Here is a 13,841-nt window from a genome sequence, read left to right as displayed (position 1 = left end):
GCCCGCTAGATCTGTTACAGTTAAACCCTTTACTTGGCGGGTAAACTCTTTTATATGGTTCAGAAAAAGAACCCCCCCCCCCCCGAAATGTATTTAATTCGTTGATTTCTAGCAGCTCATGCCATTTCCAGTACATTTTGAAAGGAAACAGTCTTTAAAATGATTTATCCTGCTTTCATGTCTGTCTGTTTTATAGGTGACCCTGAACGAGAACTTAACCCTAAGAAGAAAATATGGGAGCAGATCCAGCCCGACCTTCATACTGATGGCCAATGTGTTGCTACATACAAAGGAGTGCCATTTGAAGTGAGGGGGAAAGGAGTCTGCAGAGCTGCTACCATGGCCAACAGTGGAATCAAATAAACATTTATCGGTTCTGCAAGCGCTTTAGGTCATTTTTAATGGAAAGGAATGCAAACACAATTAAAAACAAATAATTGCCTCACCCGAAACTATGCTCATTCATTTTTGTACACCTGTTACCAAATAATGAGTTTCCATGGCTAACAACTTCATATTTCTCTTTCATCGCTTCCTGCTTTCTGGAATCTGAATATAGGCATTCATTAGGTGGAGCGTAACTCTTGCTTTCAGGGCAAATGGCTTTTAAAAAGGCAAAAGGAGGTTCAGTTTTTGTGAAGTGGGGAATAGATTAAGTCAGAGGAAACGGGATAATGATTATTTGGTGGAGGAAGAGTCAGAAACGACCAAACAACAACAGTTAGTAGATAAATGGTGTGTGTGTGTTTGGATGGATGTGCAAGTTGACTTTGCCTGCTAAGGATAGTGAGTGACTGTGCCATACTATAATTACTTTATATTAAATCATATTGGAAAAACTACAGCTGTAGTTACTGATCACTTAATAACTGAAATCACCAGTTAAGCTAAATTTGGCATACAAATTTTACCTACAAGTTCCTGCCTAAATTGAATTTGAGAAGTAGGCTAAGATGAAGACTAGATATGACTCCATTAGATATGACCTGATACCAGGAAATCTAAAAGCTGGTATTTTAAAAAATAATATAAAAAATGCTGTAATGAAATTTTATGTCACACATTGCATATTTTTTTTATTTTTAAAAACATTTCTAGCCTTTCATCACAAGCAATCCCAGGGCATGGTTCAGTAAGCAATTTAAAGCTAAAACAAAACAATAATAAAACTGACTTGTATACAACGTACCATTGTGCTGTAAAATTATATCTGGCATTCTTTCACGGGGTATTGAAGATAACAGTTCTGTTTCTTCCAAAATGGTATAAATGCATTTATGAACAAGAGACGGAATGGAGCACAGATGTGGAAATTATGGAATTTTGCATAGCAATTTAACTAAAAGAGCAGGGCTGGTTAATCTAATTACAAATGGGCTGCGAGAAGGTTGGGGGTGTCTGTGATGGGAGGGAAAGGGAGAAGGCCCTATAACTTAAAGCCTGGTCCATATACCTGATAGCTTGAACTAAACAATGGTTTGCTCCCTTCCTGCAACACATCACAAGTTTGGGTTTGCATAGAAGCCAGACTTTGGGTGCCAGCAGAATCAGGAGCAGACCATTGTTTGTTTTAAACTCTGACTTTAATGTGTGCAAACCAAGCTAATGATTTACCCCTTGTTAATCGTTTTGTGAGTCAGGGAAGTACAGCATTCATAGGAAGTGTTCAGCCAATGAGAGAGGTGAAAATGAGAGGTTAACAAAATTCTTGGGTTGAGTGCAGGAGACTGATTTGATCCTGGACATATGGTGTGGAAACAAGCCCTGTTTTTTTCCATAGGCTTAAGTAGTCTAGTATTAAAGTTACTGGGCAAAATCTAGAGAGATTAAGTGTCCCAAGGTTCCTTTGGATGAACAGGATTTAAGTATTTAACAGTATGCTTGCTTAGGCATAGCTACCTTTCCCTACATCTTACCTTCTTTCTCAGCAGTGTTACTGAGTTCAACCATTTCTTTGGATTCAGTGGCATTTCACTGAGGTTGTGCACCATTACTAATTACTTTATAACACAATTTATGTGAATGCTGACGGGTTAGCAAACGGTGACCAGACTGTCTGGCAGGCCTCTTCTCCCTGGCTTTACTTGAGGAGGAGCTGGAGCCAACTAAGTTGGGAGAAGCTGATACACAGTTGAAAAGAGGCCTCTAGTTTGATGCGCTAGCTTCTTCGTTGTAAACTATCCTTAATCTGTAAATCAAGACATTGGTCTGTTTAGACATCACATTAAAACATCATTTAAAACAGTCATTTAATCTGATCGATCACCGTGCTGGTGCACGCTGCTCAAAAGTTCCCATGGTGGTGCTCTCCTGTTCCTGTCACCACCACAAACAAATTGGCTATTCATGCCATTTCATCCAGATTTGGGCCAAATTGTGAGCAGTAGCTATGAATGGAATTCAACTATTACTCAGAGTAGACCCACTGAAATTAAGCGACAAATTAGTCCTGTTCAATAATTTCAGCGGGTCTACTCTGAGTAGGTATAGTGTTGAATTCCACCCTATGGTTTGTTCTGGGCATATTGAAAGGTAAAGGGACACCTGACCGTTAGGTCCAGTCGTGGCCGACTCTGGGGTTGCGGCGCTCATCTTGCTTTATTGGCCGAGGGAGCCGGCGTACAGCTTCTGGGTCATGTGGCCAGCATGACTAAGCCGCTTCTGGCGAACCAGAGCAGTGCACGGAAACACCGTTTACCTTCCTGCCGGAGCGGTACCTATTTATCTACTTGCACTCTGACGCGCTTTCGAACTGCTAGGTTGGCAGGAGCTGGGACCGAGCAACAGGAGCTCACCCCGTCATGGGGATTCAAACCGCCAACCTTCTGATCGGCAAGTCCTAGGCTCTGTGGTTTAACCCACAGCGCCACCCACGTCCCTTCTGGGCATATTACTCATGGTTTTGGGGGGATGAAACAAAACAATATGTCAAGAGCTACTCTGGCTTGTTTTGACTGATATAACAGGAGCAGGTAAGGAGCAGCATGGGAGTTTCTGAGTAGTTATATAAGCAGCAGCATCATTTTATTTGTATGCTTCCTTTCCATAGTTAAAACCCATGCTCAAGCTGGTTTACATAGATTTACATAATTACAAACCTAATAAAACTTATCAAAAAGCACACAAACTGAAACAATTTCCTCATAAATCAAAATAAGATCTAAAAATAAAGATACAAAAAGTAATATTTACTATTATTTATTAAATCTGTATACTGCCTTATACCATCAGGTCTCGGGGCAGTTCATAAGATACCTAATGAGCTTTAAAGTTAAAAGACAAGACACAAAAGCAAGCTGAAAGTAAATCAGCTGCTTAAGTTTATATCATTTGTTTAAATACAAGGGTCTGGTAACTGTTTTGCTTCAGAAACTCCATAATTTTCCTTAAAACTTCTAGGTGTTCCTGTTTCAGAGGCTGTTCGTGATTGCCTACAAAAATGTACTTTTGCTCCACTGACTGCAGGAGTTTATGAAGTGTGTCTGTGGCAGAATGCAAATACTGTTCTGTAGTGATTCTGGCCTTTTCAATCTGGTCAGAATGAGTAAGACAGATGACAGTATAACTTTTCCAGTTAGGACCCAAGAGTTCCTAAAAGAGAGAGAGAGAGAAAGTTCCTTAATACATTTATTTCATACATTATTTCATCAAAGAGCAATGCATTGGCTTGGCTCTGCAATGAGGCTTTTCTTTCCTATAGTGGGGAAGTCCTTATGAGCAATCTTCCTTTGGAAGTTGACTTCAATTCATTCGGTCTATATAAAAGATGAATTTATAGTGGGTTGCCAGTTGCCTGAATGGCTTAAATGTTGAGAAGGGTAGGCTTGAGCTCCTTGGAATAAATGAATAAATATGATGCATAGACTTTGGGGGGATCACTTGTTTCAATGGCATCCATGTTGTCCTTTTACAGCAGGACCTGCTGAGAAGTGGCAGTCAATTTGCCATCTTGTGGCTGAATTGGAGGTTGCAATATACACTGAGTAACAATTGCCAGGCTCAGAGCGGCTAACAACAAGTAAAAATAGCAGAGTGTACATAAAATCACACAGTCAATTAATTAACATACATTCTAAAATCAATTCAGAATCAAATTAATGGTAACAATTGGGCTAGAGTTCTATGAGGATTACAGAAGGAGAGAGGGGGTCAGACTGTGCCTTGGCCAAAGGCCTAGCGGAACAGCTCCATCTTACAGGCCTTCTTACTAAAATTAGATGCTCTCTGCCTTCTTACTAAAATTAGATGTCAAGTCCCGCAGGGCCCTAGTCTCTTGTGACAGAGCGTTCCACCAGATCGGGGCCACGGCCAAAAAAGCCCTGGCTCTGGTCAAGGCCAGCCTAACCTCCCTGTGGCCAAGATGTTTTTATCTGAAGACCGTAAGGTCCTCCGTGGGACATACCAGGAGAGGCAGTCCTGTTCCTAAGTGGCACTGTCCCAAGGTCAACATGTGTAGTACCCAGAATCAGAGACAGGCTGGGTACCACAAATTTCTTTTTCTGTGGGTGACTTGCTGGGGCCCCATACCCAGTTCTGAACAGATTTGCAAGCCCAGTAAACATGATTTAAATGCATCCTGAACAACTTTTACAACTGCCTCATTCTGCAGACAGTCTCCTGTCATTTCTTTGAACACCCTTTAACTTGTTTGGGCAACCCATGGCCATAGGAGGGGGAAGATCCTGTCGTGGGGTTCCTCGAGATTCTTGTGGATGTATTCTGCAGCATTGTCACCATAATAGTGCATCGGTGGTGGATTTATTCAGCTTTACAGTGGTACCTCGGGTTACATACGCTTCAGGTTACATACACTTCAGGTTACAGACTCCGCTAACCCAGAAATAATACCTCAGGTTAAGAACTTTGCTTCAGGATGAGAACAGAAATCACGCGGCAGCAGCAGGAGGCCCCATTAGCTAAAGTGGTGCTTCAGGTTAAGAACAGTTTCAGGTTAAGAGCAGACCTCCGGAACGAATTAAGTACTTAACCCGAGGTACCACTGTACTTTGTTCTGCAATGCTGACCCAATGTGTCCATGTTATTGCTATCTGCTGCTAGAGTGGAACAACATTGGGACAAAACCCAGAACATTTGTGATCTTTAAGAAGTTGCAGGGTTTTATAGGATATGCATTGACTGGAAGTGAAGCAGTGTGGCCACCCCAAAACATTTGCAAATGGAAAACTGTATTAAAGTTGGGTTGTCCCAATGATGGCATTAGGAGCACAAATAATCAGGAATGCACAATGCAAGGGATGTCTGGAAGAGCCCTTAGAGAAACAGGAGGAAGGGAGAAGGACAACAGCAAGCAGTGCATTTAAATAGCCGTTTCCAAGGAATATGATTTTTAGCCCTGATGTTTTGGGTGCAATTTTAAATTAACTGTGCGGTGGCTGAATGCTGGCTTTCAGCCCCCGGAGGTATTTATGCAGAGCCTGAATGGCTATCTTTGCAGGGCTGCTGTAGTTGCATCCCTTCTTGGTCCTGCACTGAGGAAAGGGATGGCTTATTCTGTATATGAATTTCTGTGCCATCCTCCTACGAAATTAGGGAAGCTTCCGACGCGTAGAAAAACAATAATTTTACAAAGACCAACAACATAAAACACAATAAAAAGCAATGCAATGGGGTTGGGCTAACTAATCATCAAATCCTGACATAATGGGAACAGTTTGTGGTCGGATTCCATATTCTATACAACTCAGGAACTCCATTCTGTGGTTACTGAGCGGTCATAGCTATAATGGTATTGAGGAACACTCACTGTGATGTATAAACAATGTTCTTAGGGATACACTTATTTCCCTAGGACGACATCAGCTTTCTTGCCCCATTTATTTTATGAACAATGAAATCATAGCATCTGGACTTTTAGGAAAATGAATAATTAGCCAAATATTACTTCAACTATGGACCATAATTATGATGATGGAAGAGGAACAGTAGGCATTAATGCTCTCTGCCTTCTTACTAAAATTAGCTTCCTGTTTGCTTCCCCCACCTTAACATCCAAGTGATGTTAAGCCTGTTGGCCTGTTGTTAAGGTGGGGGAAGCAAATAGGAAGCTAATTTAGGATTGAATGCATATATTCACACCTGAATGCATGATTGTCCCAGTATAGGATTGTCCCATCAATGGCTTTTCAGGCAACACAAAACACATGAAAATCTGTAAGAATAATGTTTGTACCTCCCAGAGTGGCTTGGGAAACCCAGCCAGATGGGTGGGGTATAAATAATAAATTGTTGTTGTTGTTGTCTCTGACTGGCAGCAGCTCACTAGGTTCTTCGGAAGAGGTCTTCCCAGTATCTTCTACCTGTTCCTTTTAACTGAAGATGCCAGGAAGGACACCTGGAGCCTGCAACGTGGGCACTTGTCACTGAGCCATCTGTCATCTGGTGAATCAGCAAAGCATCATTGCACACCAGACAGAAGCCAACCCACCTTGTTGGTTTAAAGTTCTTTCCAAGCATCTTAACATGCACATCTGGAACAAACAAACAAAAATTCCTTCCAGTAGCACCTCAGAGACCAACTAAGTTTGTTATTGGTATGAGCTTTCGTGTGCATGCATGAAGAAGTGTATCTGAAGAAGTGTGCATGCACACGAAAGTTCATACCAATAACAAACTTAGTTGGTCTCTGAGGTGCCACTGGAAGGAATTTTTGTTTGTTTGTTTGTTTCGACTATGGCAGACCAACACGGCTACCTACCTGTAACTATGCACATTTGGGTAATACTTTGAAGCTCATGTTTCCTGAACGCAGAGAATTGCATGGAAATGTGACGTTGCTCTTTCAGTTAAATCTTGATATGCCATTCTACTGGATATGCTTACTGATACACAGTTTACCTGGGCTAGCTGGATTGTAGGGTCCTCTTCCTCCTCACACAGTGGAACATCGGCCCTCAGGACCAACAAGGCCAAGTGAAGGCCTTTCTCTCCAAAGTGCCGGACTAAAGCACTTCTCACCTCGGTCTTCACTTGCTCTCTGCTCAGGCTGCTGTGAGGGTAGCCGGGAGTGTCCAGCACTTGGACCTGCACAGTGAGCTCACTGCCTCGGCGACGCGCAAAGCCCAAAATGGGACAGCTGCGGCCTAGACTGCAAGATGTGGTCACGGAGGACGGGGAAAGAAAACTGGCAAAGTCTCTGCTGCCTAGAAGGGTGTTTCCTGTAGCACTTTTGCCACGCTGTGTCTTTCCAAGCAAGAGGAGGTTGAGCGTCATCTTGCTGTCGTCGGACATTGTGCTTTCCTCCTACAAATCCCTGGAAACAGAAAAGAGAATTAATAATGCTTGGCAAAATAGGAAGCTGCCTTATTTTGATTGATACGTCTAGTACTGTCCACACTGACTGGTTTCAGCCAGGGGACATTTCCAGCCCTTCTTGGAGATCCCAGGGATGGAACGCTGTAGGACTGGATTCTTTCTTGCAAATTCCTATCCCTGAATGGGCATGTGAGGCAAATGCTCTTCCATCGGGTCTTGGCTCTTCCAAAAGTAACAATGCTCTCCTGCAGTAACTACTGTAAGTATAGGCTGGGCACAGTTTGGGTGGCCAGGCAAAGGAAGGTTTGAGGTACGTCAGTTGCTGGGACTCACAAGTTGGCAGAGTGCTGTTGCACTAAATTTTGCTTTGATGATTTTTCAGAAGCATCTGTTTGACTACTGTGAGAAAAGGATGTTGGTCTTGATTCAGCAGGTTCTTCTAACATTCATATGTAAGTACCTGTAGAAGAGGGACACGGGTGGCGCTGTGGGTTAAACCACAGAGCCTAGGACTTGCTGATCAGAAGGTCAGCGGTTCAAATCCCCGCGACGGGGTGAGCTCCCGTTGTTTGGTCCCTGCTCCTGCCAACCTAGCAGTTTGAAAGCACGCCAAAAAGTGCAAGTAGATAAATAGGTACTGCTCCGGCGGGAAGGTAAACGGCGTCTCCGTGCGCTGCTCTGGTTCGCCAGAAGCAGCTTAGTCATGCTGGCCACATGACCCAGAAACTGTACTCTGGCTCCCTCGGCCAGTAAAGCGAGATGAGCGCCACAACCCCAGAGTCAGCCATGACTGGACCTAATAATAATAATAATAATAATAATAATAATAATAATAATTTATTATTTGTACCCCACCCATCTGGCTGGGTTTCCCCAGCCACTCTGGGCGGCTTCCATAGAAACCAAAAATACACTAAATGGTCAGGGGTCCCTTTACCTTTACCTTTACCTTTTACTTTAGAAGAAATGTCTCTTTCAGAAACTGCTCCGTCTGTTAGGAATGAAAACAGCCGTAGTTTTATATAGGCAACAACCATTTTGCAAGGGGTTGCTCCTTATAGCTTATTTTGTTTGTTAATAACATGAAAATTATTGTTGTTATTATTTAAAAGCCTGCAGTTCCTGAATCCCTTTCCCATACACGCACATCTATCCATCCCAGAAGGTAAAAGTTCTTATCATGGTTCAAATACACATTCCAGTCAGGCAAAATAACTCAGTGAGGGTGTGTAGCAGATCCAGTAAGGAACATGACCTAGGGAAACTCCTAGGGATTCGGTAGAGGGGCCTGGAAGCCACATTTGGTCTGCAGACTAGAAGTACTCTGCGAGCGGAGATTGCTGCCGCAATCCATGGTTGCTGAGTCTTGTATATTAGCGTTTGTTTATATATAGCATGAAGAATTTCTACCTTCATCTAACTGCATCAAACAACATTCTGAGCTTCAGGCAGTGCTCCAGTTTTTGCTTACCTTACTATGTCCTAAAGGTCTTTCTCTGGCCACTTTCTCTCTTTAAGAGCCTTTGTCTTTGATGGGCAGCTTGTACTTTGAAGCAGATCTTGCTATTGTACCACAGAGAGACTGACACGGACTCTTTACTCAGGTTAATCGGTTACAGAGTGATCCTCATTTATAGCTGATAAGAAATGCCCCAATAATCTGCCTTGGCACTTTACTTCCTTCTAGTTGTTCAACGGGATTGCAATTTTCTGTTTGCTTTCACCCAAAGCTCATAAGAAGAGGTTTGTCACGAAAAAATACTTTGTTCAATTGCCTTATTGTTTGGAATGGCTACTACGTTGTATAAGGCGGCTGTTGTTCCTTTTACACTTCTGCTATCTCCCTTTTTCTTTCTGCCATTATGCCTTGGGTAGTTTCTAAGCATCATAAACACACAGTGGCAAGCTCTAGTGAATTCATTTTCCAAGGATGGGTCCTAATGTAGCCCAAACAGCACCATCCAAGATGGGCACTCCAAGATTTACAGAAGTACAAAAGTGTTTTTAGGGAGCAGGGCCCCAAGGGTTGTAAACAATAACAAACCAGCTCAATGGAGACTGAGCATGCTCGATAGCCACAAAACACTGACTACTGGATGGAAAACTAAGGAGGAAGGAGAATGCAATGGAGTATACTAGAAAAGGCCATGGATCATTTGCTGCTGAAACTTTCAACGAGAGTATTCCACACGACAACATTTTATTGTAGTCCCTCGTCTACCTACTTGTTCTTTGTCTACCTGTATAAATAGTCACTTGTCAATATTTCATCTTCCTTTCCTAAAATTATTTCGGGCTCTTCTTTGACTAAGGAAGAGAATGCAGGAATGGGCTGGCTCGGATCATCATGGACAGTGAACAGGCTCAACTCCAGTTGTGTCCCTGAGGGCACCTGAAGGGTTAACCGAATGGCTGCCATGAATTCCTATAATTAAAAGGAAAACACTGTACTTGGGACCAGTGCTGCAGTAAGGCAAAAAACTCTTGGTGTCTCACTTTCAGGATTTTCACAAGAGTGTTTGCACCCTCTGCTAACCAGTTAACAGTAATCTCTGAATTTCTATTGCCTTCCTAGTTGAATTATTTCTGCAAAATTGGGATGTTCAGTGTGCTGTTACATGAGCATGAGTGTTATAATAATAATAATAATAATAAAATTTTATTTATACCTCGCCCTCCCCGGCCTGAACCAGGCTCAGGGCGGCTAACACCAATAAAATTACAATAAAACATAAAAGAAAAAGAAAAAACAGTTAATTAAAATACGGGTTAAAATACAGGTTAAAATACAATGTAAAATGCAGCCTCATTTTAGTAGTATCCCATAAATCAAAACCAGAAGGGGAGGGAAGCATAAGTGCCAGACTGAGTCCAAACCAAAGGCCCCGTGGAACAGCTCCGTCTTGCAGGCCCTGTGGAAAGATGTCAAATCCCGCAGGGCCCTGGTCTCTTGTGACAAAGCGTTCCACCAAGTCGGGCCCAGTACTGAAAAGGCCCTAGCCCTAGTTGAGACCAATCTAACCACCTTGCGGCTTGGGATCTCCAAAGTGTTGTTATTTGTGAACCTTAAGGTCCTTCACAGGGTATACCAGGAGAGGCGGTCCCGTGGGTTGTTGGGTATGCCTTCTAGTAAACATGGTCTGAAACCCCCAAGAGCAGCTAAGTTCAGAGAGAAAAGCTAGATAAAACTATCCTACAAATCTTTGAATTTAGTTCTCTCTCTTATAGAAAACAGCATAGGCCAGACTCCCCTGTTATGATGCACTCCATGTGTTTTGGACTACAAGCTCACATCATCCTCAGCCAGTATGGCCAATGGTCAGAGATGATGGCAGCTGTAGCCCCAAACATCTGGAGGGCACCAGGTTGGGGAAGGTTAGCATAGACCCTTGGACCGTTCCATTTTATTAGTTTGCAATGCAAGATAATATTACGTTAAAGCAGGCATGGTGAAATGACACATTATCAGACTGTACTTCTCCAACTCAGAACAATGGCAGTTCTCCACAATGAACATCGTAATGTGCATGGTGCTGGGAGACATCTGGAAGATCTTATGACCGCATGAGTAGAAGGATTTAAGAAACTTTTCTTCCTGTGGGGATATGACAAGCAAAACCTGAAGTTGATTTATGTGACAACGCTCAAGGCTTCTTCAACTTCAGGGAAGGAGTCTTCCCCAAGGTGGCAGCATATGCCTGTTTCACAGGTACTGATGCAACTAGCTGAAAACTTCTTTTATGGAGAATTAAGAATTTTGTTTTAACATTCAGCTGATTATTGGGGGAAGAGGGCTGTTCAAGGAAATGAACGAAACACTGGGGAAACTCTTTAACCCAACTAGCAGTGCTTGTAGATACTTGGGGCAGGGTTCACCCTGACCAAGGACTTATTTGATGCTTCAGCAAGTGAAGCCATCTTCTTGATTGCTGTCCTCCACTGCTACTGCTTCCATTTCATTTACTTCTTTATAAATGTATTTATATTCTGTGCTACCAGGGCTTTCTTTCAGCTAGAGCTCACAGGAACTCAGTTCCGGCGTCTCTCAGGTGGGCGCCATTGCCATTATAAGAGAATAGGGGAGGCATTCATAGTGAGTTCCGGCACCTCTTTTTCTAGAACTATGGCACTGTGTGCCACCCTATTAAAAAATATAAGGCTTGCACCCAACAATATGTCAACAATACAATATAAACCACTATAAAAGCAGCACAAAACAATCATTTAAAGGACTGGTCAGTCAAGAACACTTAAAACCACTGCATAGGCCTGGTGGCATTAAAAAAAGTCTTCAAGAGATGCCCAAAAGTCAAAAGTGAGGATGAATATAGTCAAAATACACCGAGTGCAATGGCATATGGGGTTGTCAAAGTTCCCTTCCCCAGAGGTCCGCCCCGCCCTTTTTTATTTAAATTTGCCAAGTGCCTAAAGCTGAATGTGCACAAGTTAAATGTGTGTAAATTGCCAGTTACCTGTACTGTCAAAAGTAGTAGCAACTCATAAGTAAAGCTGGGCGTTCTGAAAAGAGTTTAAGGAGGATCCTGTTGATATTTTAATTCAATGCACGATGAATCCTTAAATCCCTTAGATTCTAGAAAGTCCCACTTTTCCTTAGGACGTCCCCATTTTCATCCAAGAAATGTTAGAGGGTATGTGACCCCTGAGCCAAGAAGATGACTAAGTATACAATCTTTAGAATGTATCTGAATATTGCCCTGTATAGGGAAGTTTTAAAATATTTAATGTTTTATTGTGTTTTTATACTTGTTGGAAGCTGCCCAGAGCGGGGCAACCCAGTTAGATGGGTGGGGTATAAAATATAGTTATTGTTATTATTAAATAGGGCATCCCTATTTTCATTGAAAAAATGTTGGAGGGTATGTTGGGAATCTTGTTTTATGTTAATATAGTTGTACCCAGTCAACATCTCAAAAATGTTTTCTTACATATCTACAATATTACTAAGGGCTGCCACCCCTGCTTGCTCTGCTCATCAACCCCACCTGCCCACCTTTGCCAACCCACTTTCCTCCCCACATAGCCAACCCCCTGTCGCTTTGTAGTTGTTGTTGTTTAGTCATTTAGTCATGTCCGACTCTTCATGACCCCATGGACCAGAGCACGCCAGGCACTCCTGTCTTCCACTGCCTCCTACAGTTTGGTCAAACTCATGCTGGTAGCTTCGAGAACACTGTCCAACCATCTCGTCCTCTGTTGTCCCCTTCTCCTTGTGCCCTCCATCTTTCCCAACATCAGGGTCTTTTCCAGGGAGTCTTCTCTTCTCATGAGGTGGCCAAAGTATTGGAGTCTCAGCTTCACCATCTGTCCTTCCAGTGAGCACTCAGGGCTAATTTCCTTCAGAATGGATAGGTTTGATCTTCTTGCAGTCCATGGGACTCTCAAGAGTCTCCTCCAGCACCATAATTCAAAAGCATTGATTCTTCGGCGATCAGCCTTCTTTATGGTCCAGCTCTCACTTCCATACATCACTACTGGGAAAACCATAGCTTTAACTATACGGACCAAGGTGATGTCTCTGCTTTTTAAGATGCTGTCTAGGTTTGTCATTGCTTTTCTCCCAAGAAGCAGACGTCTTTTAATTTTGTGACTGCTGTCACCATCTCGTCACTTTACACCTGACCAAACTCACCTCCCTTTACATCTTACCCACCCCCTCACCTATCCCCAAGCTTGCTCCCCCCCTCACAGCTCTCCCCAAGCCCCATCTGTTTTAAAGGAGAAGGCACTTCAGAAAATGGCTTGCCAAACTGCTCCCTGAAGCACCTTCTATGTCCTTCTAGACACTTACCTAGGTGGCCTGTCACTTGTGCCATTTACTCATGCACCTGCCTGCCATACTGCTGTCATGCTGGCATTTCCATAGACCCCTATTGGCAGCCATACAAAGTGCACTATGATGACAGCCTTACGTTTCTGTGTATATAGGAAACTATGTCACAATGGTTGTTATAGTTAATGTTTAATTGGGAAATAGAAATATGTCCAGAAGAACTGTACCTTTTTGACTGTGGGATATATCTTCTAGATAAGCTGTGTTGCCGCCCATATCTTCACTCTCTTTGATTCTTGGTTCCCATGCATTCCAGCTCTTTAGAACTTCACTGCATACAGGCACTCTGATATAACCAGAGATAATGCCACAATAAGCAATTTAAGATGTGCCCTCATGCATTTCACACTCTCTGGTGGGAAACAAAATGACATCAATTGATGTAGGGCCATTTGCAGATGCTTACCCCTTTGTTTCATAAAATTATGGGAAACACTGATAGCATCCGATAATGGAAACAGAATGTAGACTGTGCACTCCTTTTGAAATCAAAGTTCCACTTCTGCTACACAATAGGAAATTAATGCAATTCAAAGCTTGCTAGGAGGAAGGGAGCAGAAATCTAATACCCTTAAAACATTGGCCTAGATCCAAAAGAACTGCACAACTACTTTCCTACAACCATGTGTTTTTCAATCAGTATTTCTCCATTCTACATGGCAAATTACTTTTCAAACCAAGGAGAGTTTCCAAAAAAGTCTGCAGCATAGCATGGTGG

The 13,841-nt window shown here is 42.7% G+C and overlaps 2 protein-coding genes across 12 annotated transcripts in view; one reads left to right on the top strand and one right to left on the bottom strand.

The window, feature by feature from the left end:
* AIMP1 (aminoacyl tRNA synthetase complex interacting multifunctional protein 1) overlaps positions 1–452 on the top strand; it is a 36,110-nt gene extending 35,658 nt beyond the window's left edge. For all 10 annotated transcript variants that reach the window (XM_083571713.1, XM_083571711.1, XM_083571710.1 and 7 more), the window contains one exon: positions 197–452. In XM_083571713.1, coding sequence (XP_083427839.1) covers positions 197–363 — 167 coding nt within the window. In that variant the 3' untranslated portion in view covers positions 364–452. The remainder of the gene's footprint in view (positions 1–196) is intronic.
* Positions 453–3,303: 2,851 nt separating this feature from the next.
* On the bottom strand, positions 3,304–13,158 carry GIMD1 (GIMAP family P-loop NTPase domain containing 1). Of its 2 annotated transcripts, none has more exons than XM_083571947.1 (3): positions 13,082–13,158; positions 6,856–7,270; positions 3,304–3,591 (listed from the first exon to the last, which is right to left on the bottom strand). In XM_083571947.1, the coding sequence occupies exons 2-3, from the start codon at positions 7,246–7,248 to the stop codon at positions 3,322–3,324; spliced, it is 663 nt and encodes a 220-aa protein (XP_083428073.1). In that variant the 5' UTR covers positions 7,249–7,270; positions 13,082–13,158; the 3' UTR covers positions 3,304–3,321. The 2 variants fall into 2 exon arrangements, with proteins under 2 accessions (XP_083428073.1, XP_083428072.1); XM_083571946.1 differs by lacking the exon at positions 13,082–13,158 and adding an exon at positions 8,744–8,849.
* Positions 13,159–13,841: the final 683 nt, after the last annotated feature.

This window comes from Podarcis filfolensis (genome assembly GCF_964270895.1).
Source record: "Podarcis filfolensis genome assembly, chromosome: 9".
NCBI lineage: Eukaryota > Metazoa > Chordata > Lepidosauria > Squamata > Lacertidae > Podarcis > Podarcis filfolensis.
The sequence above is the reverse complement of the archived record's forward strand: the minus strand, read 5'-3'. Positions and strand labels throughout refer to the sequence as shown.

Excerpts from the sequence above, each read along its gene's own strand:
- GIMD1 (XM_083571947.1), bottom strand. The coding sequence starts at position 7,248 with ATGTCCGACGACAGCAAGATGACGCTCAACCTCCTCTTGCTTGGAAAG. Across the intron at positions 3,592-6,855 it reads CTACAATCCAGCTAGCCCAG|GAACTCTTGGGTCCTAACTG; the intron begins GTAAACTGTGTA and ends TCTCTCTTTTAG.